The sequence below is a fragment of the Crotalus tigris genome, unplaced genomic scaffold, assembly GCF_016545835.1.
Source record: "Crotalus tigris isolate CLP2741 ecotype Arizona unplaced genomic scaffold, ASM1654583v1 scf7180000018058.1502924, whole genome shotgun sequence".
In the NCBI taxonomy this organism is placed as follows: domain Eukaryota; kingdom Metazoa; phylum Chordata; class Lepidosauria; order Squamata; family Viperidae; genus Crotalus; species Crotalus tigris.
In genome coordinates, this window is record NW_024096801.1 from 1,160,708 (window position 1) to 1,185,256 (window position 24,549).

Consider the following 24,549-nt stretch of genomic DNA (forward strand, 5'->3'; position numbering starts at 1 on the left):
ATATACCACTAGGATCAGGCCAGCTACAAACTCACAAATTTCCATGCATACTCACTCCATTGTTTTCTCTTATGAAGAAAAAAAAATGGATTTTTTTACAGTAATTTATAGATCTGTGGGCAAGGTTATAAAATTTATTCTTGCTACTTCAAGTAGCCTGAATAAATCTATTTGGGAAGACAAGATGACATTTCTTCCCTTTCAGAATCCTATTTATTAAAAGAGTTTCAGGTTATCTTTATCCACCATAATTATCTCCTTCCAAAATTTAAGTTTTTTAAAATATATTTTATTGCTTTTAAAATAACAGAAAAAAACCAAAGCAAAAAATAATGTTGATAAAATTACATATTCAAAGAAAAAAAGCACAGGTGCCTTAAAAAATGTCAAAAATACAATAGAAAAATTAAAAGGAAAGTATAATACAACAGTAAACAGTTTCAATTCTATATACACCTTATGCAAATATTATGCAAACATGTGTTTATGTGCATAACTAGCATGCTTTTTTCTCATCTAATGCATTTTGCATAATAAATGAGTTCCATATTTTATTACACCTGTCCATACAAAGTCTTCATATAGTACATAGACAATCAACTTATAAATGTCATATGTACAGGTCTTCGATCCATTGAGTGAATGAGGTCATATATTTATTATTATAATATAATGTATATTATATTATATATAATATAAATAGCAACATGAAATCACAGCTGCCAGTACTTTACTTGGTGTTGGTCTTTATTCACACTGAGCTTTTCCCAGGATCTAGGATGCCTGTATTGGTGTAGTATATATGAGTATGAGACTATGTAATTGACAGCTATTTTTATTTTATTTTGTAATTGACAATCAATTACTATTATTTTAGAAGGTTTTTTTGGAATAATAAACTTTTAATAAAATTTAAACAATTTAAAAATGTTAATAAAGCTCCTGACAAAGATTTGATTCAACCCAAATATTTAAAGCTACATCAGAAGTCTTTTCAATTAATTAATTCAATGAATAGAAAGGAACACATGATAAATATAATCAGCATAATGAAAAGGAAACGTGAATGATAGCTTTCTATAGAATTTTGAATGAAAATGTTAAATAATAAAAAAATAAATGTGAAGTAATACATGAATACTATTTCCTTCTAATGAGCAAATCCTTGCTGTTTAATATAGGCTGAAACAGAATTATATAGCACTTAGGGAAAAAAATACAGCCCAATAATCCAGCACTAGAAGCCAAGATGGAAAAGACCTCTACAGCCACCATGTATTTTCCTTTGGTGCTCAAGTAAGAGGGAATGAAAGAAAACCACACACTGCAAAACACCAACATGCTGAAGGTGATAAATTTGGCTTCATTGAAAATATCAGGCAGTTTCTTAGCAAAATATGCCACAGTGAAGCTAACAATGGCTAGAAAACTCAAGTAACCCAGAACACAATAAAACTTGATATCTGATCCTTCCTTGCACTCCACCACAATTTCTTCAGCCAAAGCATGAAAGTCAAAATTTAGGAAAGGAGGAAATATCCATAACCATAGAAAACAAATCCCAGCTTGAATCAGGGAGCAGCCAAGAAGAATAAAGTTGGCCAGTCTTTTTCCTACCCATTTTTTCAATTTGGATCCTGGCTTGGTGGCCATGAAAGCAAGAACCACAGTGACAGTTTTGGCCAATATGCAAGAAATAGCTACTGAAAAAATGATGGAAAAAGTGGTTTGTCGCAAATAGCAAGTCAGGGTCTGTGGTTTGCCAATGAACAAGAATGAGGAGTGAAAACACAGCAGGAGGGATATAAGGAGATAGTAGGTTAGATCCCGATTGTTGGCTTTGACAATGGGAGTGTTCCGATGTATTGTGAATATCCAAAGCACCCAAACTGTGATTACAGATAACATCAAAGTCAAAAAGATTAATGTGACCCCCAAGGGTTCAGTGAAAGAGAGGAAGTTAATTCTTTTAGGAAGGCATTGATCTTTGTTTTTGTTTGGATACTGATCTTCTGGGCATTGGAAACAATCATCTGTATCTGAAAGATAGGATATGTAATGTGTCCATATCTAGAGAAGAAACATTTTGCCCTATTATTGCCATGAAATATGTGCTTAAGTAGGCAACTTTAACCAATTTCGTTTTTTAAAAATTATCCTAAAAGTTTACGTAAAATACAGCATGTGGGCATCTCTGAATTGGATGTGAGCCCAAATTTCTCATAAGGTATTAGAAAAAGGAAATGTGAAATTAATTTTTGTCTCAGTCTTAACAAGACTGAATGGGTGCAAGTGTGTGGGCCACCCACATCTGGATAGATTCAGATAGGTGGCATGGGAGTCTTTGTGGATGAGCAGATGTGAGCTGTGGCCAGGAAAGGATTTGGACAAATTCATCTGGTATGACAATTGGCCTCTTTCCTAGACCGGTTCCCCTTAAGATGCTTACTTATGCCCTAGTGACCTGGTGGATGGAGTCTGCAAGATGATGTACATAGGACTGTTCTTGAAGACTACCTGGAAACTTCAATTGGTCCAAAATGAGGTGGTGTAAGCAGTATTGGAGATGCCAATATAACACTTCTGCTTCATGGGCTGCAGTAGCCATGGTACAATTTGAAGTGCAGTTTTTTATCTTATATAAAGCCCTACATAGCATATGGGGTTGATTATTTTATGGCCACCTTCTTACAAAACATCTGTCTGGCCAATTCAGTCTTGCAGCGTTGGCATACTCTGGGTTTCTTTAATTAAAAAATTCCAGGTTCTATTAGGACTCTGGAAGCAGCATCTACCCTCTGGAAATATAATTTCTCCTGAGATTCGATGGGCCCCACTCTGCTATGTTTAGAAGAGTCATGAAGTCCTGAAACTTCACTCAGGCCTTAAATGAAGGCAAGTACAGTCCACCACTTTATTACATTTGGCATTTTTATTCTTTATGTTTTATTAATTTGATTTTAATTTGTTTGTTTTCAGCCACTTGGAGTCATTGAAACTTCTCTAAATGATTAAATAATTATACTGTTACTAACCAAAAAAATAGTAAGCTATTCTTAAGTATATATAATTTATGTTGTATTAATTTAACTGAGTGAACTTCTGTGATTTAATCTATAATTCATCTTTGACAGAAAGAAAAGGAGTGGAGGGAGGGAGAGAGGGAGAGACAAAGGAAGAAAGGAAGGAAGGAAGGAAGGAAGGAAGGAAGGAAAGGAAAGAAGGAAGGAAGGAAAAGAAGGGTCCTTTTAGTGCAAACTCTTCCTCACATGCAAGCAGTTTTTTTCCTTTTTCAAATTCCCCAAAACAAACTTGTTTATTTGAAAAAATGATTTGAAGGATTTTTCAAACAATTACTTTTGCACACTACAAGGCATAATTAGTTCTTTTTCTCCATTTTATATATGAAATTACACACCAAAATACTCATACCCCAAATACCTTCAAGATCAAGTTGTAAGTATCATGTCTCGCATCTGATTTGCTTTCTTTTTTTTAACTAGTGCACAACCCAGACCATAATGAGTTAACTATCCACATCCACTTTCACATAATAAAACACATGCTATATACTGAATGAAAGCTATTGGAATTATATCTAATCCTACCCATTTGATCTGAAATCTTTCCATCTTCACATGGAACACAATCATAGCAGCAAAATGGCTTCCCCTCTTTTTTTCTTCTCCTATAACCCTGATGGCAGTTATCATTGCAGAGGGAAAGTGGTTGCACCTGCCCACAAAAGAAAGAATTTAGATAACAACTCCTATTGGATAAGCACTACATCATTAACTCTGCAATTTTTCCTAATGTCATCTGAGGTCATGCCTGAATATCAGATAGGTGTACTTCCCTGAAATCCAGCATAATTAAAATAAATATAATAAATAATATATAAGTAAAATAAAATAAAAACAAGTGATATTGGCTTGTAGTTTCTAAAGCCAGAAGACCTGGCTTTACCAGTAAGCTTGGAGCCTAATGGGGGAATTTCATATGGAGGTAGCTAGTTGACTAATAGCAGTTTCCACCCACCCCATATATTCTTCTTTCTTGTCCCCATTTTTAGATATATTTGGCATTTTATAGTAATTTTTATATACTTATTCATATATTTATGGTTTTCATTTTAATGTTGTAAGCTGTCCAGAGTCACTTTGAGGTGAGTTGGGTGGCAAAAAAAAAAGAAGCATTTTAAAAGGAACAAAATGGACATGAACAAATGAAAATATATGGGCAAATAAAAAGGGAATTTAAGATCTGGAGTCTTTTCAAAACAGACAACTTTTCAAACTATCATCTGAGAATAAAATTCTTTTCATGTGATGTGTTTTAGAGTTGGTGAAGTAAACAGATTGAGAAGCTTAGTGTCAGTGATAATAAATCATTTTGAGGTGCTATTGATTGAAATTATTGAAAGAAGATAAAGCAAGATTGTCAAAGGCCACTGTAAGAGAATTTCTTAGCTAACTTTATATTTCTGAAGTCAAACTGCATCATACCTGATTAAATGAACTATGCCATGTGATGGTATCTGTTTTAATGATGAGTTCTTTATCCTGGGGATCCATCTTTCCTACTCTCACTCTTGCAAAGGATTGGTTTGGGAAAATAACCCAGTTTAGAATATCATATCCAGCTGTTAATTCACCATTTTCATTGAAAGATACAATATCCCCAGCACTGTTATTAAAAGTGATGCTCCTCAGGAAGGGGTGAATCTACAGAGTTGAAGGCATTTTGCTCAAATCACTGTTTCCACTACATTATTCTTCCTTTTATCTCTGCTTAGGGATTCATTCATACAAGTTTAACACTTATAGTTTTGCAGATTTATAATGTACTGAAATCCTTGCCTGGGAAGGCAGAGGTAGCTGAACATATGGTCAAAACTGTAATATCCACCATTAGTCAAGAAGCGGAATATTATTTTTACACTGGCATCTGCTATTGTAGTCTGATGTTTAGGCTCCTAAACATATATAGGCTAAGTCTAACATAAAATATATTTTTTACCAAAGTTCTTTCATGGTGCCTTTTGAATATAAATTACTTGGAGAAGCTGAAACTCTTCATCTAACAGTAGGGATAGTCCTATTCAAAAGGATCAGATCTAGAATCCATTTTTTAAAAAGGAAAATGGATAGTCTATATTATGTTGTTTCTTTTTTTACAAAGTTAAATTAAGGGATAGATTCAATGGAGATCCAATCAACAAACTATTCAAGATTAATAGAGCAAACAGAAATTGCAAAAAGAGATATTTTTTTCATCTTGTGAAATTTCCACCATTTTTTCCACCTCTTCAAATCTTTCCTCCAATAAATCCACTTTGTCTGTTACTTCTTCAACACGAGAATCCAACTTTTCAACAAGAGAAGCAAGTCCTTTTAAAGCCAATACTATATCTTGCCTCAAGATGTTATTTCTCTCTACTAAAAGCTCCTTCACTTCTCCTCTAATTTGGCATACAACATTTCCCATAACATCTTGGAGATCTTTTACTGTGAGTGGTGGTACAGGCGGAGAAGGTGGTGGTGATCTAGATTTAGCTTGGTGCACTGGTAATATTGCCGGAGAGGAAGCCACCTTAGGCACTGTAGAAATCACTTGACGCTTTGAAGCCATTTTAAAAAGTTTTCCTCCTTCCTCTTGAAAAAAAAAATCCAAAAGAACCCAAAAGAAATAAAAAAATGAGCAAAAAAGGGGGGGAATACCTCACCCAAAGTCCCCTTTAAAAGAAAAAAAAAGAAATCCAAAACCATTGTAACAAGAAAAAAGGATAAAAAAGTAATAAAGTTTCAAAAGCCCGTTCAATTTCCTCCCATACGCTCAGAAAAAAATCTCTCATCGCCATTTTACTTTCCCTTTCAGCGAAAAGAAAAGAAAAAGAAAAAAAGAAATAGTTCTTTAGAGTTAAAGTCCAAGTAAAACCCCAAAAATAAAATCCACTGATCAGCTCTGTCTGCTTTTTAAACAACTCACCAGTTTACTTTAAGCGCGGATGGGGGAACGGCGTCTTGCTTTGTCCCGAACAACAAGGGACAAAGGCATCTGAGAAGCGGAGACACCCCAAACTCCGTGGGAGCACTCTTTACACCCCCAAAAAACACTTTGGGGGTTTCAGAGGCTCTACCACTATTCAGGGTGAAAAACTCCCCTCTTTCCTTTAGCCTAGGAAAGAGGTTTTAAACCGCGGAACAGCTGTTGTCTGCTGTCCTCAGCGGTTTTAATGCTGTCTCAGACGGATGGCTAAAAAATAGCCGCCATCGACAACGCAGCGCCACCAGAAGCTCGCAAAAAGAGATTGATATGTCTTAGTATGGAAATATATTAGCATTTGCCTTTGGTAATGAATATACTAAAATATGTCATGCAAGTTTGTAATAAATACTGGAGATGAAAAAAAAAATACATTACCTGCCAAGGTTTCAGATTCAGAAAAGTCAGACGACATCTATTAAATACAGCTCTTGTTTCTGGCTTGGGTTTGTAAATCTCATGCAAAGCATATGCTAAGAGATAAACAGCGTTGTAAATTCTGTAGCTCTGAGATGTCATGCTCATTTCAAAAAGAACCCCTGGCAAATGGCCCAGTTTCTCTTCCCCGGTGCATTCTTTTCCATTATCACCAGAAAGTGAACAGCCAAATGCCTGTTGCCAGAATATCGGGATAAATTTATCATTATTATCTGAATGAGGATGTAATCCCTGCAGAAAATGAGTGAATCCCAGCAGTTCCTTGGAGTGAATTGCAAAAGATAAAGCACCATGGAAGAACATCATATCAAAACTTTTCTGCAAAATGTCTGATGAGAAATCCCAATGGGCTGTCATAATCCAGATTTTATTTACTGATTTAGTTTTATTGCCTTCCAATAAGTCATACATATAAATCAACCATTTAATACATGTTATAGTTCTATGGTTTGCATGTAGAACAAATACATTAACTTCAGATGAAGTTAATAACATGGATTCAGGTGAGGTGTGCATCAATAACTCATAGTAATTTAAATAATGAGATAATGTTGGTATTTTTGCAATAATGGCTGGGCAGATGCCATGGTGAGCGAGCAATGGAGTTAAGGTCTGCACAAACCTTTCTCCATCATCATTATCAGTTGCAATGATCCCAACCCACGTCCAGTGGAAGTGCAAAAGAAGTTGTACAATTCCTGAATATTGAACTGCATCACTTGGCATAATTCGATACAAGAAAGGGAGAAATTTGCTAGCATTCATCACTGGAGCAAATACAGAATAGGCAATCTTCCAAAAAAAAAAAAAAGATAAACATGAATTTTCTCAAATATTAGTCATGACTTTATTTCTTTTTTTGGCAATTATTGTAACATGATTAGCCACTCCACTGAATAAACCATTTAGAATAAACTCTGAAAATCCATCTTCTTTGAGTGGAGATATTCAAGATATTTCAAAGGCTGTCCATTTTTGAAAGACTTTTTTAGTATTCTCATGAGCTACCCAATCTTTGCTCTATGGCAAAAATATATCATATGGTAAAATAATCAAATATCTTCAATCCCTTTATATTTAAGGACATTGCACAGAAGACATCTGTTTTTGATACAAGCATACCTTTCTCCCATGAAAGTATTGAGGCACTAACATTTGGGAGAACAATAGAAAAGTGACAACTAGAGGATGCAATGCTGCATGTGGTCCTCAAGACCAGCTAGGAAAATGTCATGTTTACTGTTTCAGAATGGAAAATTATTGAAACCTATAAGGACATCATCACAATGATTGTATTTATCATATTTGATTTAAATGTAAATTATATATGTTTGATTTTTAGTTTTATTTCGGCTTTTCTAAGAATGCATACTCTGTCAAATCATTAAATTGAAGCAGCTGATCTAAAAATTGTCTTCTACAAATAAAAAGATAGAATGTGGAAAAGCTTCATGAAGCAGTCATTGTGTCTACCTGAGGAATTTATGGAGTCCTGTGAGGGTAGCCATGTAGAAGGAGGTGGAAGAGTCTAATCCCCCAACCAAGGCCATCATTTTTTTTGCCTCCTCACAGATATAATTAGGAATGGTCCTTTTCCAAGTGGAAAGAAGCTTCAAAGTATTGTAATAAGTCATCCTTGCACTGGAATAAGTGTCATATATGTAGAATCCCAGGGTAACATTTGATAAGATTTGGGAATTCTCATTGATCTCCTTCACTGCAAATGCCATGGTCAGGACATGCTGGTAATTCTTCAGCTTCAAACTGAAAGCAGAATTACGTTATGAAAAAAATACAGTCATTGCTTATGGAACCATTTGTTTGGTGTTATGTCAATTTATATAGAAACAATTTATGTTATTGCCAAAAGCAGTCTTAGTTCATATAGCTAAGTAAAGACTGACATCTGAATTTTAGCAAGATTAGAGGGCAACCTATATGGATAAGTTATTCATAAGTTCTTCCTTATTTATAAAAAATGTCAATGTATATGCCTCTCCTCTCCAAAAATCCTTAAAAAATGTTTTTAACCTTGAATATAGAGAAATAACTGGAAATCTCTTTTTTTCCTAATGTATGTCTACTGTTGTATAAAATTGTGTATAATTAGTAATCCACATTATTGAAGCTCTACAACTCATTTTTTCTAATATATAAATACATAAAGATTGTAATTATATTTGTATTGTCTTCCCACCCTATATATTACACATTTGCTTCACAGGTTGTTACTGAATGTCCTGAGAAATAAGATACATAACATAAATGGCTCAGTATGCTCTGAATGATACTAGGTTTTCTTTTCCTGTCAATGTAAAGTGCACATTTATTCTCATATATTGTTTTTTGGAGATTCATATACATTTTGAAATAGGAAATGTGTTAAATTTTCAGATGCCAAAAAAATCCCTCTGTATTCATTTCAGTAATATCACCTGAGAATTTCAGATTAGCTTTGCAGAGAAATCTACAGTATAAGCAAGATAAAGAATAAAATAGATTAAAAGGAATGCTGGGTGAGATGAAGGGAAAAAAATAGAGTATAAATCTATGAGAAAATGAACAACAATAACAAAGGGTAGAATAGTCAAGAGCCAGGGTAATAGCAGGTGAAACTTGAAACTTATGATGAAAAATGAGATTGCTTAACAGGACAAGATAGAAAGAAATATATGGGAAATAAAGGAAAAGTATATGGTATCAAAATTAAGATTAACAATAAGTTTGATATAGTTAAACTTCATTGATCCAGCTCATAATATAGAACAAGACTGATGTAGTTTGCTGAATGTTCCATTGAAAGCTGTAAAAATATTCAATTTTTTTCTATTTGTGTTTTCAACTTTAAAAAAGAAAAAAGTATCCATACACAAGGTCGCATAAAGGTTTCATTTTGAAACTTTCATTGAAAGATGATGTCTCAAATACACAGTTATACTGAGTTGTAAATGCTCCTATGATTAAGTCCCCCATCTGACAATATTCATTCAGTATCTGGATGGGCTCAATAATCACACATATAGCATTCAGAGTTTTGCATTCAGCTGAATGCTGCTGCAACCACAGTATGAGCAGAAGCAACAGAAATATTTTTGCCATTCCATCAAAAAGTAGTTCAGATTTCATACATCAATAGTGCCAACCATCATTAGCTTGGATATACCACATTGTCTTAAATGGCTTCAGGTACTTTTCATAAGGATCTGACAGCTTCAGATTGGAACTACAAAGAGATACAGTAGTTAATGTAAGCTTCCAGAAAGTGTTAGTATCGTATGAGTTTGCCAAGATGGAGATAATTGCTAGGTTATAACTTAAGACACTCTGTGTTACACAAGGGAAAAAGAAACATAGTTGTTCAATCTCTCTCTAACTTGAGACATCAGTGGCAAGTGTAAACAATAGGAGCTAGGTAGAAATAAGCACCATTTTTGTGCTTATGTCAGGATGAAGTGGGCTTCTATAATAGGTAGGACCAGTCACTAAAATGGTCCCTTTCTTAGCAGACCTGAACATATCTTAAATGACCTAATAATTGAATCAGGAGTGATAAACATAGGAGTTGTAGTAATATTTTTCAGTCAAGTTTGAGTTCCTATCCCTATTTCAGAGCCTTAAACTATTGTGCTCTCCTTCTTGGAATATAGTATATTTAAAAAGAACATTTGTAACTCAGGAATGAAATGAAGGGTCTTTGTTGCTCTCTGAGCTTGGTTGCTTTCTCATAAATGAGAAGTATGTACATTGTAAGAGTTAACCTCACAGACTGAGAAATTCCCTTGTACTGATTCCAGAGATCTCTTTTAGATAAAATAATTTACTTTTAAAAATGGAGAGATCATGGACCAGAAATGAACTAATGGAAGCTCTAATGTCTGTCAGACATGGTTGCCCATTCAGAATTTAATTTAATGACGATGAAGAAAATCATCCCAATTTATTTTCTTCCAAAGAAAGAAATGAAGATCTGAAAGTAGCTTCTCAAATATAAAGCTATTTTTTTTAAATGACATTAGTTCATGATGCATTAACTAATTGAAAGTGGCTGGAAGCAAAGACAAAGAACAGACTAAAAACTCATGTTCATAATAAAGAGAATCTGTTTGACTATTCCTGTGATGTGGCAACCATTTTAGAGATCATATATATATATATAAGAATAATTAAAAATGATACTGCAGAATTTAGTGGTGTTGAGAGGAATTGGAGGAAATGATTGGGGGGGGGGAAGTTTAGCAACAGGACTATAAAGTGATAATCCTTTAACCATTTTCATAACTATAATGTCATTAGGAATTTTCTGTTAATTAGTTTTCTCTCTCTTTGAAATGTGAGAAGTTGTCTGCTAAGTAGCAAAGTCCATTTGACTTCACATATTGCACAAAATCAATATATAATTCTGAATTATTCTGAATTGAGTATAGAATGGGTGAGCAAAAATGATTAGTGGAATGGAGGCTAAAACATATGATGAACGATTGCAGAAACTGGGCATGTATAAGGAGCAGGGAATAACATAAAAGCAGTCTTCCAATATTTCCAATATATTCTAGAATTCTAGAAATGACCACCTGTCTGCAAGGAATATAAATCCTTCCCTTCCCCACCATCCAGTCAGCGTGTCAGATCCCCAAAGAAATATATTACTATTGTTTCTAACCTATACATACTTCTGTAACCATTTTGGGGGGGCTTGCGATTCTGTTGGGAGGGGGGATTCTATTGCGTAGATATTCAATATGCTTTGCTTTGCACAGGCAACACTGCCCTTCCCCCACTTATCTGGAAGACAATTTGCACTTGGAGCCGGAGAGAAACGAAACCGAGAGAGAACTTGAAGGAACAAGTTACCAAGACAATATACCACATGTGGATTGGCCAAGAGTCAAACAGACAGTGAGAACCTGGGAGGAGGAGTAATGAATATTGTTTTTGATATATTGCTTGCACAGGCTATTTCCTCAGACTTCACTTTGCTTCCTTGCCATCACTAACTCTCAATAAAAAGTTGCTTTTGAGACAATACCTGTTTCAAGAGTTCTGCTTTCTTGGAAGACCTAGTTGAGGCAAATCCTTACACAGAGCTGAAGAAGCTTCATGGATAACAAGCAAAATATCTTCAAAGAAAAAACAAGAAAGTCCAGTTGTCTCCTGAAAAAACACCTTTGAGACAACCATAACCAGGATGACTGAGAATCTCTATAGACATGTTGTCCCAATGAATCCAGTAGAATGGAAGATGACTTCCTGTTGAATTAGTAATTTAATTAAAAACATTAATAGGGAAAAAGCAAGCACTGATTTAAAAGCATCCCTTTATAATAGGAGAAAGTAATAATCTATTCCACAGAATTCATTGTGTCCAAAGATGTTTTTCCAAAGATCTCTGGTTATTTGGAAAGATATAGAGGAATTTGTTAAGATTGTATTTTAAGTTTGGTGTAGGGCCAGTTTGGTGTAGTTGTCAAGATTCAAAGCTAGCTAGTGATCTTGGGCCAATTATCCTTTCTCAGCCCTAATTACAGGACCTACAGGACCTTTTCATGCAGTCATCAGAATCAATACTGATTCAAATGTGCGCACATGCAATATGCAAACACATGCACACACAAAATAGAAATAAAATATATGACACCTAAATCCTTATTTGTGTTTTTCAAAGCAGAATAGTCCAGTTTGAAAAGATCTTCTGTAATTGTGATTTCAAATTCTTGCTGTTATTTTTTTTTTCATATAATACAGTTTCACTCTATCTTGAAAAGCCTCATATTCAACAACAGTATGGGAGATACTGTCAGTTTTGATGAAAAAAGTGACTTGATTACAGACTTCTATGTTGTAAACTGGATTATTTTGCTCAATAATTCCTTTTCTTGAGTCAAGATTGGAACACTGGAAACTTGGAATCCACTGGGCAGAGAATTAACTCTTAATGACAATCAAATTATATGGCACAGGAGCTTTAACCAGGTGAGAAGAAACTGCAGATTCTCAAATAACAACAAAAGTAAAGCATTTTTTGCAGCAATTGTCAAATGCATGACAGTAATAGAAGAAAGGATATTTTTGTATTTTGGAGCTTTTTAAGATGATGAGTTATTATGTTTTCTATATGTACATTTGAGCACTGATATGTCCATGACATATTTTAAGAGAAATGCCTCCAATTTTGCATGGGAAACAAAGATTGTCAAATTAGGTACAGATAGTCATTGACTTTTGATTAGTCATTTTATTTTATTTTATTGAAAGATAAAACAGATTGAAAAAAAGTTACTTGTGACCCATCCTCAAAATTACAACTGCTGCCTCCGCTGCAGTCACATGATCAGGCAGTTCATTTTTACAATCAGTTGCAATGATCAAAAGTCACATGACCATGATTTGCAGCATTTTGTTTATTAATTACACATTTGGCACAATTCATTTACTTATTGACCACGTGAGTTAATTATGAACCATGTCATTTGTTTTCAACTGATGGTGACTCATGTTACAGCCATCATAAAACTAGTAGTAAAATGAAATCTGGTCACATGGTGCTATGACCTATGATCCCAGTGACTGGTCATAAATCAACAACAACCTGTAGTGCCCTAATCTTGCTACTTACTGGAATATTCTGGCCCAAACAGAATCTTGACATTTATGTTTGCATCTTCTCATATTTAGAAATAGCATTAGAAGCAATTAAAAAAAATCAGATCCTGTGAAAACAAAACTTTTTTTGCCAATTCCTCCCCATTAATTGAAGTTTTCCATTTTTCATTTTCTTCTTCTTCTACATCACAGGTGTGGGTTTCTTGTTTGGGAAAGCTCTATTAATGCAGGTATTTTATAATTTATTCCTCATATATATTTCTGTTAAGGTCTGCCTGTCCCTCTTTGAAATGATCACTGTGATCTAGGCTCCAGCAAAAAGAAGAAGGAAGGAGAGAAATTTTGCTGCTATGATTGTGCACCATGTCCAGAAGGGCAGGTTTCTGAGAAATAGGTAAAGACAAAAAGAGGTTAGGACTTTGGCTAACTGATCAGCAAAAATCCAGTTTAAGACTCTTATTTCTTTAAGTACAACAATACAAACAACAACAAACAAAACAAAAAATAACAAGGGTATTCAAAGGCAACATTAAGTTTTAAATGAATTCAGTAAACTGGGTCATATGTGTATTTTTCTAATGTTGAAAGACTAGTCTCTAAGCAAAACATATAGAATGGGGAAGTTATTTCAACTGTTCAGCTATTACTTTCCATGTAATGAATATGTAGTTCCAAAAGATATCTGCAACTGAAAATATAAAATTCTATGTCAAGCTCACGCTAATATATAGTTTATGACAAAAAAATAACTTTCAGTGAAGCATTGCTATTGTTACATCTCCAGAAACATGATAATTGTTCTGTTTTCAATGTAAAGGCATTGAGACGAGGCAGGAGTAACAACAGTCTTCTTTTTATTCAGATCACAACAAAACCAATACAAAATGCTGCGGGTTCCTCTTATACCCCTTTGCAGGGACAGTGTCATACAATTAATGCAACGGATTCTTCTGTCTTGTGCATGTGCAATAGGCTGGAGACAGTCTGTCTGGTCCTGGGCATCCACGTGGTCTGCCCGGGCCTCTTTGCAGTTTCCTGCACCTGCTGAGTCACTCAGCAGGCCTGGGACATAACACCCCTCTCCTTTTATTTCAAACATAGTACTTAATATTTTACAATACTGCAAATCTAATACCTTGTCAATCCTTCACCCATAACACAGTAACAGTTACTATTTTCCATTACTATAAATCAACATTTGTTCTTTTCAGTACATTCTTATTACTAAGCACCCTTAAGCCTGCCCACCTACTGACAGGAGTCTTACATAATCCTGTAAGTGCTTGGGTGGACCTCTGACTCGCTCTGACCTTCTTGGAGCAGTTGTGACTGCCTGGCCTGCAAGCTCACCTGCCAGGCTCAGCAGACCAGAACATTGATGCCTCCTAGATTCAAGCGACCCTCCATCATGCTGATTGGCTGGATCCTGTAAACACAGACCAGAGTTCCTTGATGGGGTGGAATTCCCCAAGTCCACAATGGACCCCTCTTGGGAGAACTTTCCTGTGAGCACAAGACCAGCAGATGGAGTGGCCTGAAAAAACGGTTGCAAGCAATGTCTCATGGACCCAGTGTCTGTGCCAGAGTCAGGAGCCGCCCCATTGGCAAAACCCCATACTGGTACCTGTGAAGTTCCACTTTCACAGAGAGACTGTGGTCCACGATCGTAATCATGCTCTTCCTCCCCTCCGAGAGCAGAGTCAGGAGCGGAAGGGTGGCTGGGAAGCTTCCAGAGCAGTTGGTCAATGTGGCAACGTAACACACGACCATCTTCCAAGGCACTTTGTAAGGCAGTGGCCCAGTGATTTTGCAGACCACAGCTGTCACCCAGAGATGTCCAGGTCCATAGTTTCTTGCCCAGACTGGATCGCCCACCTGAAGTCTCCTAGGTGCCCGTGGCTGTGACATCTGTGAAGTCACCCGGTCTGGGTGCAACCTATCCAGTTTTGTAATGAGTCTGCGACCCCAGCGGAGTTCAGCTGGGCTCTTGCCAGTAGCTGTGCAAGGTGTGGTGTGGTGGCAAAGAAGAAAATCCGCTAACCTGTGATGCCAACTGCCATGAGTGATCCTCTTTAAAGCATCTTTGGTTGTGCGCACCATACGCTCAGCTTGGACATTGGATGATGGATGAAATGGTGCTGATGTGGCATAATAGATCATGTTGGCGTGTAGAAAAACCTGAAACTCAGAAGAAGTGAATTGGGGTTCTTGTCGGAGACAAGGACATCTGGAAGCCCATGAGAGGTGAAGATCCCTCTCAACCCCTGGATGGTCGTGGCAGTAGTAGTGGAGGAGACTAGAATGACCTCTAGCCATTTGAAATGGCTGTCCATGAGGAGAAGGAAGAATTCCCTCTGAAAGGGGTCAGTGTAGTTGATATGAACCCTCAACCAAGGGGCATGTGTCACCTCCCACCTATGTACAGGAGCCTGAGGCATTTCAGTATACCCGTGGACCTGGGACTTGATCTGTTTATCGAGCCCAGGCCACCAAAGATGCTGCACGCAAGCACCTTCATCTGGACTATACCTGGATGTCCCTCATGCAGAGAGAGCAAGACTCTAGTCCTCAATAAGGTTGGGATCACTACCCTATTACCCCAGAGGACACAACCCTTGAAAGTGGGTAGCTCGTGCTTCCTCTTCCAGAAACTCTGGAACTCTGTGCCAGAACACGTGTCAGGCCACCCTGACAGCACCCATGTCAGCACACGTGTTAGCGTGTGATCAGTGGCTGTTTCTGCAGACACATACCTAGCACTGAGGGGAGACTCAGGCAACTCCTGAATGAAAAGTATGTGGTGAGCTGGAGTAGGATCTGACTCCACTAGCTATAGAGGTAATCTGCTGAGGCCATCTTCATGACCCGTTTCTTTGTGAACCAGTGTGTAGTCATATGCAGAAAGGAAAATTGACCATCTCCGCATTCTAGGAGAGATGATGTGTGGGGTTTTCTTGTTGGTTGTAAACAACCCTAGCAGTGGCTTATGGTCTGTAAAGACTGTGACTTGGTGGCCATATAAAAAGTCATGGAACTTTTTTATGCCGGCCACTATGGCCAAGGCTTCTCTGTCAATCTGCATGTAATTACGTTCAGCAGATGACAGAGTCCTAGAATAGTAGGCTTCAGGGACTTGTGTCCCATCAGCCTTTAAGTGACTTAACACAGCCCCAATCCCACAAGGGGATGCATCACAGGCTATGCACATAGGCAATTTCTCATTGAAATGTGCTAGAACTGCATTTGAAGATAGCAAGGCCTTGACCTCTGCAAAATTCCTTTCATGGATTTTTGTCCACTGCCATGGAGCCTGTTTATCTAAAAGCTGGTGTAACAGCTCAGCCACTGTAGCCTTGTAAGGGAGGAATGAATGGTAAAAGTTTAACAGTCCCAAAAAAGCCTGAAGTTCACTTTTGGACTTGGGGCCTACTGAATTGCTTTGAGCTTGGATTCAGCATGATGGATGCCTTCATCATCAATACGGAACCCCAGAAACTCTGTGGAAGTGACTCCAATTTTACATTTGTCTTGCTTAAGCTTCAGCTCCGCTTGTCGGAAACGCAGCAATACAGTCCTAAGCTTGTCAGCCAGATTTTCAGATGATTCCCCAGTGATGAGGACATCATCAAAGTAAGAGTAAACTCCTGGAATATTGTGGAACGTTTGTCCATCACGCTTTGGAAAATGCCAGGGGCTACGTTTTTTTTAATAAAAGTTTTTTATTTTTTCCATATAAACATTATAAAAAAAGTATACAATACAATTTTAAGATAAAATAAACATTATTACGACCTGTGCACTCCCCCCAGGCCGCGTCCACCCTCTCTTAAAACATTCCCTACTTCCCTCCTCTTTCTCACCTCCCATCCTACTCTCTTCCCCTCCCCTTCTCCTTTCACTACCCTACTTCCTCTCTACACTTGCCCACCTCTCATCCCTATCAAACCCATGAACGCAGCATAAGGGGAGTGCCCAGGCCGCACCCCTATAAGCAACCATTATCTATATTACACTTACCCCCCCACATTTCCTTCCTCCCACCCCCAACCCCCCTCCCTTCACTTCCCAGAGCAGAATACAGGGTTAATAATTAAAAGGATTTATAATAATAAGAAAAAAGAAAAGAAAGAAAAATAAAAAAATAAAAAAAATAAAAAAATAATAATAATAAAAAAGGAAAAAAAAATATCATACTTAACCTTAAGCTCCAATAGCCTATAAGACAATTCTCTGTAATATTTACTATAATATTCATTCATAAAATAAGTGAAACTTTTTAGTTCCATACTTTTTCTGAATATAATCTATCCATCTTCTCCATACAGTGATATATCTTTCTTGTGTATGATCCTTTAAATAGGCAGAAATTTTTGCCATCTCTGCAAAACTAGATACTTTAAATACCCATTCTTCTAAAGTAGGCAAAGAATCTTTCTTCCAATATAAACCTATTAATAACCTTGCGGCAGTTAATAAATTCAACATCAAAATAGTTTCTTTATCATTTAAATCCACAAAGATACCCAATAAAAATAGTTGAGGAGTAAACTTTATCTTCCTTCTAAAAATCTTTTGAATGTTCCACCAAATCATAATCCAAAATGCCTTTACCTTTTTACAATTCCACCAAATATGAAAATATGTCGCAACTCCAACATTTGGGCTGTATGTTAGGATACATACAAGATAATTTTTTAGGATCTAAATGCCATCTGCAAAACATTTTATAAAAATTTTCTCTCAAATTTTGAGCTTGTGTAAATTTAACATTTCTAGTCCAAATTGTCTCCCATAAATCCAATGAAATCGGTTCCTGTATTTTTGAGCCCATTTAATCATACAGTCTTTAACCAATTCTGTTTCCGAGTCTAACTCTAATAAAACATTGTAAATTCTTTTTATATGGGCCTGACTCTGATTTTTAATCTGAATAACCAATTGTTTATCTTCTAATGTTATTCCCTCTTTCTTATCTACAGTCCATCTATCCACTATTTGTAAGTATTGAAACCATGACTGTAGAGTATTTTCTTGCCTTAATACATCTAGGGATTTCAAATGCCAATTCGAACCAGACCAAATTAACAATTCTTTATACGAGATTTTATCGAAATTTGTCCCCTTAGAAATTCCCTCAATTGCATGTCTGGGAATCCCCCAGATAGGTATTTTATAATTCAATCTAAATAATACTTTTTCCAAACACGAAGTAAGGCATTCCTCAAAATATGTAATTTAAAAATCCGATCAACTTTCTTATTGAAAATCAGGTATGCATGCCAACCATATATTAAGTCCCAACCTTCCAAAAACAGAATATCCTTATTTGTTAAGTTGAGCCAATCGCTTAACCAAGTTAAAGCGGCTGCATCATAATATAATTTCAAGTTGGGTGCCTTACGTCCTCCTCTTTCTCGAGCATCCTGTAAAATCTTAAACTTAACCCTTGGTTTCTTTCCGGCTAATATAAAATTGTTGATACCCCTTTGCCATTCATCCAAATTTGCTTCTTTTTTTAAAATAGATATCATCTGAAACAAAAAAAGGAACTTTGGTAGAACATTCATTTTTACAGCTGAAATTCTCCCCAGCAATGACAATTGCAGTTTTTTCCAGTCTTTTAAGTCCTTTTGTACTTTTCCCCATAATGGTTCATAATTATTCTTATACAATTTTCCATTTGAAGTGGTTAAATATACTCCCAAATATTTAACTTTTTTTACCATCTGAAAACCTGTGGCTTTGACCAAACTTTCCCTATCCTTAACTAACATATTCTTAGATAATATCTTAGTCTTATAATTATTGACTTTAAAACCAGAGACATTCCCATACTGTGTTCTAATAAACAATCGCTTGATTCGGTTGTTCCAAAATTAAGACCAAATCATCCGCAGAAGCCCGCAATTTATACTCATTCTTCCTTATCTTTATGCCCTTAACTACCTTTGATTCTCGGATCTGAATCAATAAAATTTCCAACGTTAAAACAAATAACAATGGGGATAATGGGCATCCTTGTCTTGTCCCTTTTTCAATATTAAAATTCTCAGTCAATCCCCCATTTACAACGATTTGTGCGGATTGTTGCTGATATATAGCTTTAAGTGCATGTAAAAAATTATCCCCAAAATTCATTTTCTCTACCAATGAAAATAGAAATTTCCAATCTAATTGATCAAAGGCTTTTTCAGCATCCAAAAAGATAAAAGCCACAGGAATCTGATTATTCTTATCCAAGTATTCAATTAAATTTATAATTTGTCTAACATTATATTTCTTATATCGCCCTGTTATAAATCCTGCTTGGTCATTATGAATTAAGTCCTTCATAACCCGCATTAATCTGTTTGCCAAAATTTTTGTAAAAATCTTATAATCAACATTTAATAATGAAATTGGCCTATAATTCTTAGGCTCTGTAAGATCCTGATCTTCCTTTGGAATCAGTGATATAAAGGCTCTTTTCCAAGAAGGAGGCACTTGTGTACCCAACATAATACTATTAAAAAGTTCCTTTAGAGGCTCCATCATTTCTTCAGATAAAGTCTTATAATACCTCGAAGTCAATCCATCTGTTCCCCTGAGATTTTCCAACCTTTAACTGCTTAATAGCTAAACCAATTTCCTCCACAGTAATTAATCTATTCATCCCATTTTGTTGTTCCCCTGAAAGTTTAGGAAAATGCACAGATTGTAAGTATTTGTCTATATCCACACCCTCTATGTTATCACTTGAATATAATTTTGTATAAAAATCTAAAAAACTCTTTTGGATCAAATTTTGCTGAAAAACCTCAGTACCTTTATATTTTACTTTCTCTATAATTCTAGCTTTCTGTTTCTTTCATAACTGATAAGCCAACCACCTCCCAGGCTTATTCGCGTTACAGAAAGTATTATGTCTCATGTACGACAGATTAGTAGCCACCTGATCTGCCATCAACATATTAAATTGTTCCTTAAGCATCTTTATAGATACCTTTAAATTATTGTCAGTTGGATTAAGAACAAACTCTTGTTCTTTTAATTTAATCTCTTCTTCTATTTCTCTACGTCTTTTTAACCCTTTTTCCCTAAAAACCTTATTCAATTGAATCAAAATTCCCCTCATATATGCCTTACTGGCATCCCAAACCATGGACATCGATGTTCCCTTATTCATGTTTATAGCAAAAAAGTCCTTTAAATGCTCTTTACATTTTTGTACAAACTCTTCCCGAGTAAACAAATTCTCTTCTGTTCCCATCTTCCAAATGTAATTCCATCCATACCGGACTGTGATCTGACAAAGTTCTGGGAAAAATTTTCACCTTCCTCACTCTAGAAAGAAGGTCACTAGTAATCAAGAAAAAGTCAATTCTTGAAAATGATTGATGTCTATCCGAATAAAAAGTGAAATCTCTATCACTTGTATTCCTTTCTCGCCAAATATCAATAAGCTCCAATTCTTCTTTCAAATCAAAAAAAGTTTTAGGTAACCTAGTTTGGGTAAAAGTTTTAGAAGAGCTCCTTTTATCTATAGTTGAATCTAAAACCCCATTCCAGTCACCCATCAAGATTACAGATTTATAATCCAACTGGGATATCTTCCCATGCAAAAACTTATAAAATTGTTTCTGTTGCTGATTAGGAGCATATAATTCAACAATAAGAACTTTTTTACCTTGTAATGATAATTCCACAAAACGATATCTTCCTTCAGAGTCAGTCTCAATTAATTTAGATGGAAAATTTTTCTTCACGTAAATTACCACTCCCCCTTTTTTCCCTGGAGCTGGAGCAATGAAATGTGAACCCAAACGAGGATTCATCAAAAGTTTGGAGTCCTTTAAAGTTATATGAGTTTCTTGCAGACATATCAAATCATTGTTGTGTTGTTTCAAATAATGGAAAACCTTTCTTCGTTTCTGTGGCACATTTAAGCCATTAACATTCCAGGTCAGGAGCCTGGCCATCTCCACCAGCCTGGAGCCTCTGGAGCATGGCCTGCAGATCCACTGTCGAAGATCTTTTGGGTCTTGCCCCTCCAACAGGCTCTGTAATAACCATGCCTTCAACTTTATCTCCACTCTTCTGCTGCTGCTCTTTTTCTTTACGTTTATGGGCAGCTCGTGTCATCCTTTGTTCTTTCATCTCAAAATTCTGTACAGCTTGTTCCATAACCATCATTGATGAGGCTCCTGCCATAACAGGCTCTTCCATTATCCTTGTTTGTGGGGGTGAAGACGATCTTGCCTTTAAAATAGAATGATAAAAATCTCTTGCCTTCAGAACTGTAGTTAATCTATGATGTATCCCCTCATAATTCACTATTATTCCTCTTGGAATCTCCCATTTAAACTGGATTTGACGATGCTTTAATTCATCAGACAGAAAAGCAAAGTCTTTTCTGCCTCTTAAAATTTTGGGAGGTATTTCTTTTAAAATTATCACATCTTGATCTGCAATTTGAAACTTTTGTTTGTAAAAAGCCTGTATAATTTCATTATGAGTAAATCTTCTAGAAAAGTAGATGACCACGTCTCTTGGTAAGTTTCTCTGTCTAGCAACCCGTGAGTTGACTCTAAAAATTTTTTCTATCTCATTCCTGATTATTTCAGGCCTCCAGCCCAGATTAAGAGCGATATCTTTCACAATAAGCATCGTTAAGTCCTCCTGAAGATTCTCTCTCAGCCCCCTGATACGCAATGCATACTCCATCTCTCTATATTGTGACATGATTTGTTCATCCTGTGTGATTTCTATCTTATTCTCTACCTCCTCCATCCTGGATTCCATTCTTGTTGCATTTTCAGTAATCTCCTCGATCCTGTCGTCAATCCTCTCTATGTGCAGAGCAAGGCCCTGGAAGGCAAAAAGTATGTCTTCTCTAATTTGCTTATTTTTTGTCTCCAATAGTTCTTCTGTAACAGCCCTCTCTGCAATTATAAGATCTTTTACTTCCTCCTTAATGTCAAAAGCATGCTTTTTTAAAGCTTCTTGTAAATCTTTAAGAGAAATTGCAGGAGGAGGAGAGGGTGAAGGTGATTTTGGTTTCTGGGAAACAGGCTGGGTCATTGGGGAAGAGATAGTAGCTTTAGGAGGAGGAGGCAGATGTTTTGAAGCCATTTTCATTAAGTTCTAAGAAGAAAGATTCTTGTTTAAAAAAAAAGGAAAAGAAAAAATCACAGTTCTTTTAAATATTCCTTAAAAAAGAAAAAAGATTACAGAGAAAAAAAAAGAACAAGAAATAAAAAGACAAATTCTTGCTTCTATATTTAAAGCATTAGTATGTATCCGGATTTTAACTTTGTAATGCAGATCAAACAAGAAAGACAATCGCCATTTTGCCTTTCACTTTCCCTTTCTTCAAAAGGGAAAGTAAACAAAAAAGAGGGGGAAGATGCTTGCAGGAGTTAAAGTCACAATAAATCTTAAATCCACTTTCTCCTGGTCTGCTCCGTCTGCATTTGAATACTCACAAGCCTCCAAAAAAAGCAGATGTGGGAGCGGCGCCTTGCTTCATCCCAGAACTTCGGGACAAAGATGTCCTGGAGTGCGGCGTTGGCTCAGGCTCCGAGGGAGCTCTACCCTCCAATCCCTGAAATTATGGGGATCCAGGGGAGCTCTTACTTCTATCTGAGCAGCTCTTCCCTTCCCTTTCTCCCAGGGAAGAGATTCAAGCCGCAGGACAGCTTATTGTAAAAGTCCTGCGGCTTTTACACAACCCAGGAATGGGATGCTTTGTGAAAAGCAGCCATCGTAGCTGCTTGATCTACAGGATCCCGAACTGCAGCCTCTTAACCTTAAATGCTCCCCGGTGCGTTACAATTGTTTGGGCCTCTGCCATTGCCTCATTAACTGGTAGTTGTTGATAGACCTGAGCCAAGTCAAGCTTGGTGAAGACTCGGCACTCTTTGAGGGATGCCAGAATGTGACTCACCACTGGCACTGGGTATGAGTGCTGTTGCAATGCTTTGTTAAGTGTACGCTTATAGTCTGCATAATTGTGGACTTCTCCATTGGCCTTTAATGGTGTAACTATGGGAGTTTCCCATGGATTACTGTCCATGAATTCAAGAATGGGTCTAAATGTATGATGGATGGGTCTAAATGTAAAGCAATGGGAGGCCCCTTCTACGAGCCAAGCTCTGGACTGAACACATCAGCAAACTCCTTGCAAACCTCTGCAAGACCTGTCATTTGCAAACTGTGCAGTCCAGTCACTTGAATCCCAAGGGCCTTGAACCAATTGAGTCCAACAAGACTCGTGTGGTCACCCTCAATCACAAGCACATCCAACAACCCTTCGAAGTTCCTACACTGCATCTTGAGCATTGCCTCCCCCTTCACGCTGACTCGGGAATTCTGGAAGTCAGTAAGAATTAAATTTGATGGCCTGAGTTTAACTCATAGGCCATTTTTACAACAAATCTTCTTGAAAGTATCCTGAGATATACTCAATAGAGCGGACCCTGTGTCCAACTCCATCGAAAAGGGAACCCCCTGCAACTTGACGTCAATGTGAAGCTTCTTCCTTAGCAGCCTATGGGCCCCTGTTTTAAGAATGCTTCTATAGGATGTGCAAAAGCCCACCTGTTCTGGCTGGGGACCCTGGTACCTTTCTGAGGCAATACTTCCAAAGACCGGTCTTTCTGGCAACCCAAACAGATGGTGGCAATGTGGCCTTGCCTGCCACATGCCTGGCAAACAGCAGAACCAAAGTGGCAATCTGAGTGCTTGTGGTGTGCTCCACATCCGAAACACTGAGGGAATGTAGTTGCCTTGTCTTTGTATTCTTGAGGCCTTCTGGCTGCTGCAATCGGTCAACCTCCATCTCAGGATCCTGTTCAGATACTTCTTGAGCGACCTCTTCATGGACGGAGATCGAAGTTCTTGGCAAGCCGCAAAGCCTTCACAGCTCTGCCTGCAGCTTCTTCGGCTGAAATTTCTCTTAAACCATCTTGGAAAGAGACATCTTCCTTTGCAAATATTTTCTGTTGCAGCTCATGACTTCTCAGTCCACAAACTAAATGATCCCGGAGTCTCTCTTCCAGGTCCTTGAATTTGCATGGCCTATCTGCTTGTCGTAACACAGCAATAAAGTCTGCAGCAGACTCACCAAGCCTCTGGTCCTTCTGCTCAAATGCATGTCACCATGCAATCACCGAAAGCTTTGGTTCGAAGTGTTCTCGCAAAATCCTTTTCAGTTCAGCATAAGCAATGGATTCAAGTGGCACTGGGGCGACCAGATTCTCTGCAATATCAAAAATCTCCTGCCCACAGACACATGGTAGCGTAGCAGCTTTAAGACTATCCTCCTGAACTTGGTTTACCCTAAAATAGTTCTTTACCTGGGCTACGTAAGAACTCCAACGTTCTGGATGAGCTATGTCGAATTCCGACAGACGGCCTAGCTTGGACATCGTTACTTCCTGGTGGCCTCATCAACACATTGTGCTGCAAGGTTTGAGAAGGGGTCCC

At 37.0% G+C, this 24,549-nt stretch overlaps 1 protein-coding gene across 1 annotated transcript; it reads right to left on the reverse strand.

Moving 5' to 3' along the window:
• Window positions 1-1,140: 1,140 nt before the first annotated feature.
• Window positions 1,141-24,491, reverse strand: LOC120309740 (vomeronasal type-2 receptor 26-like). Its single transcript, XM_039347262.1, has 6 exons — window positions 24,234-24,491; window positions 9,647-9,807; window positions 8,025-8,247; window positions 6,424-7,275; window positions 4,506-4,724; window positions 1,141-2,070 (listed from the first exon to the last, which is right to left on the reverse strand). Exons 1-6 carry the CDS (start codon window positions 24,489-24,491, stop codon window positions 1,141-1,143), a joined length of 2,643 nt encoding a protein of 880 aa, XP_039203196.1.
• Window positions 24,492-24,549: the final 58 nt, after the last annotated feature.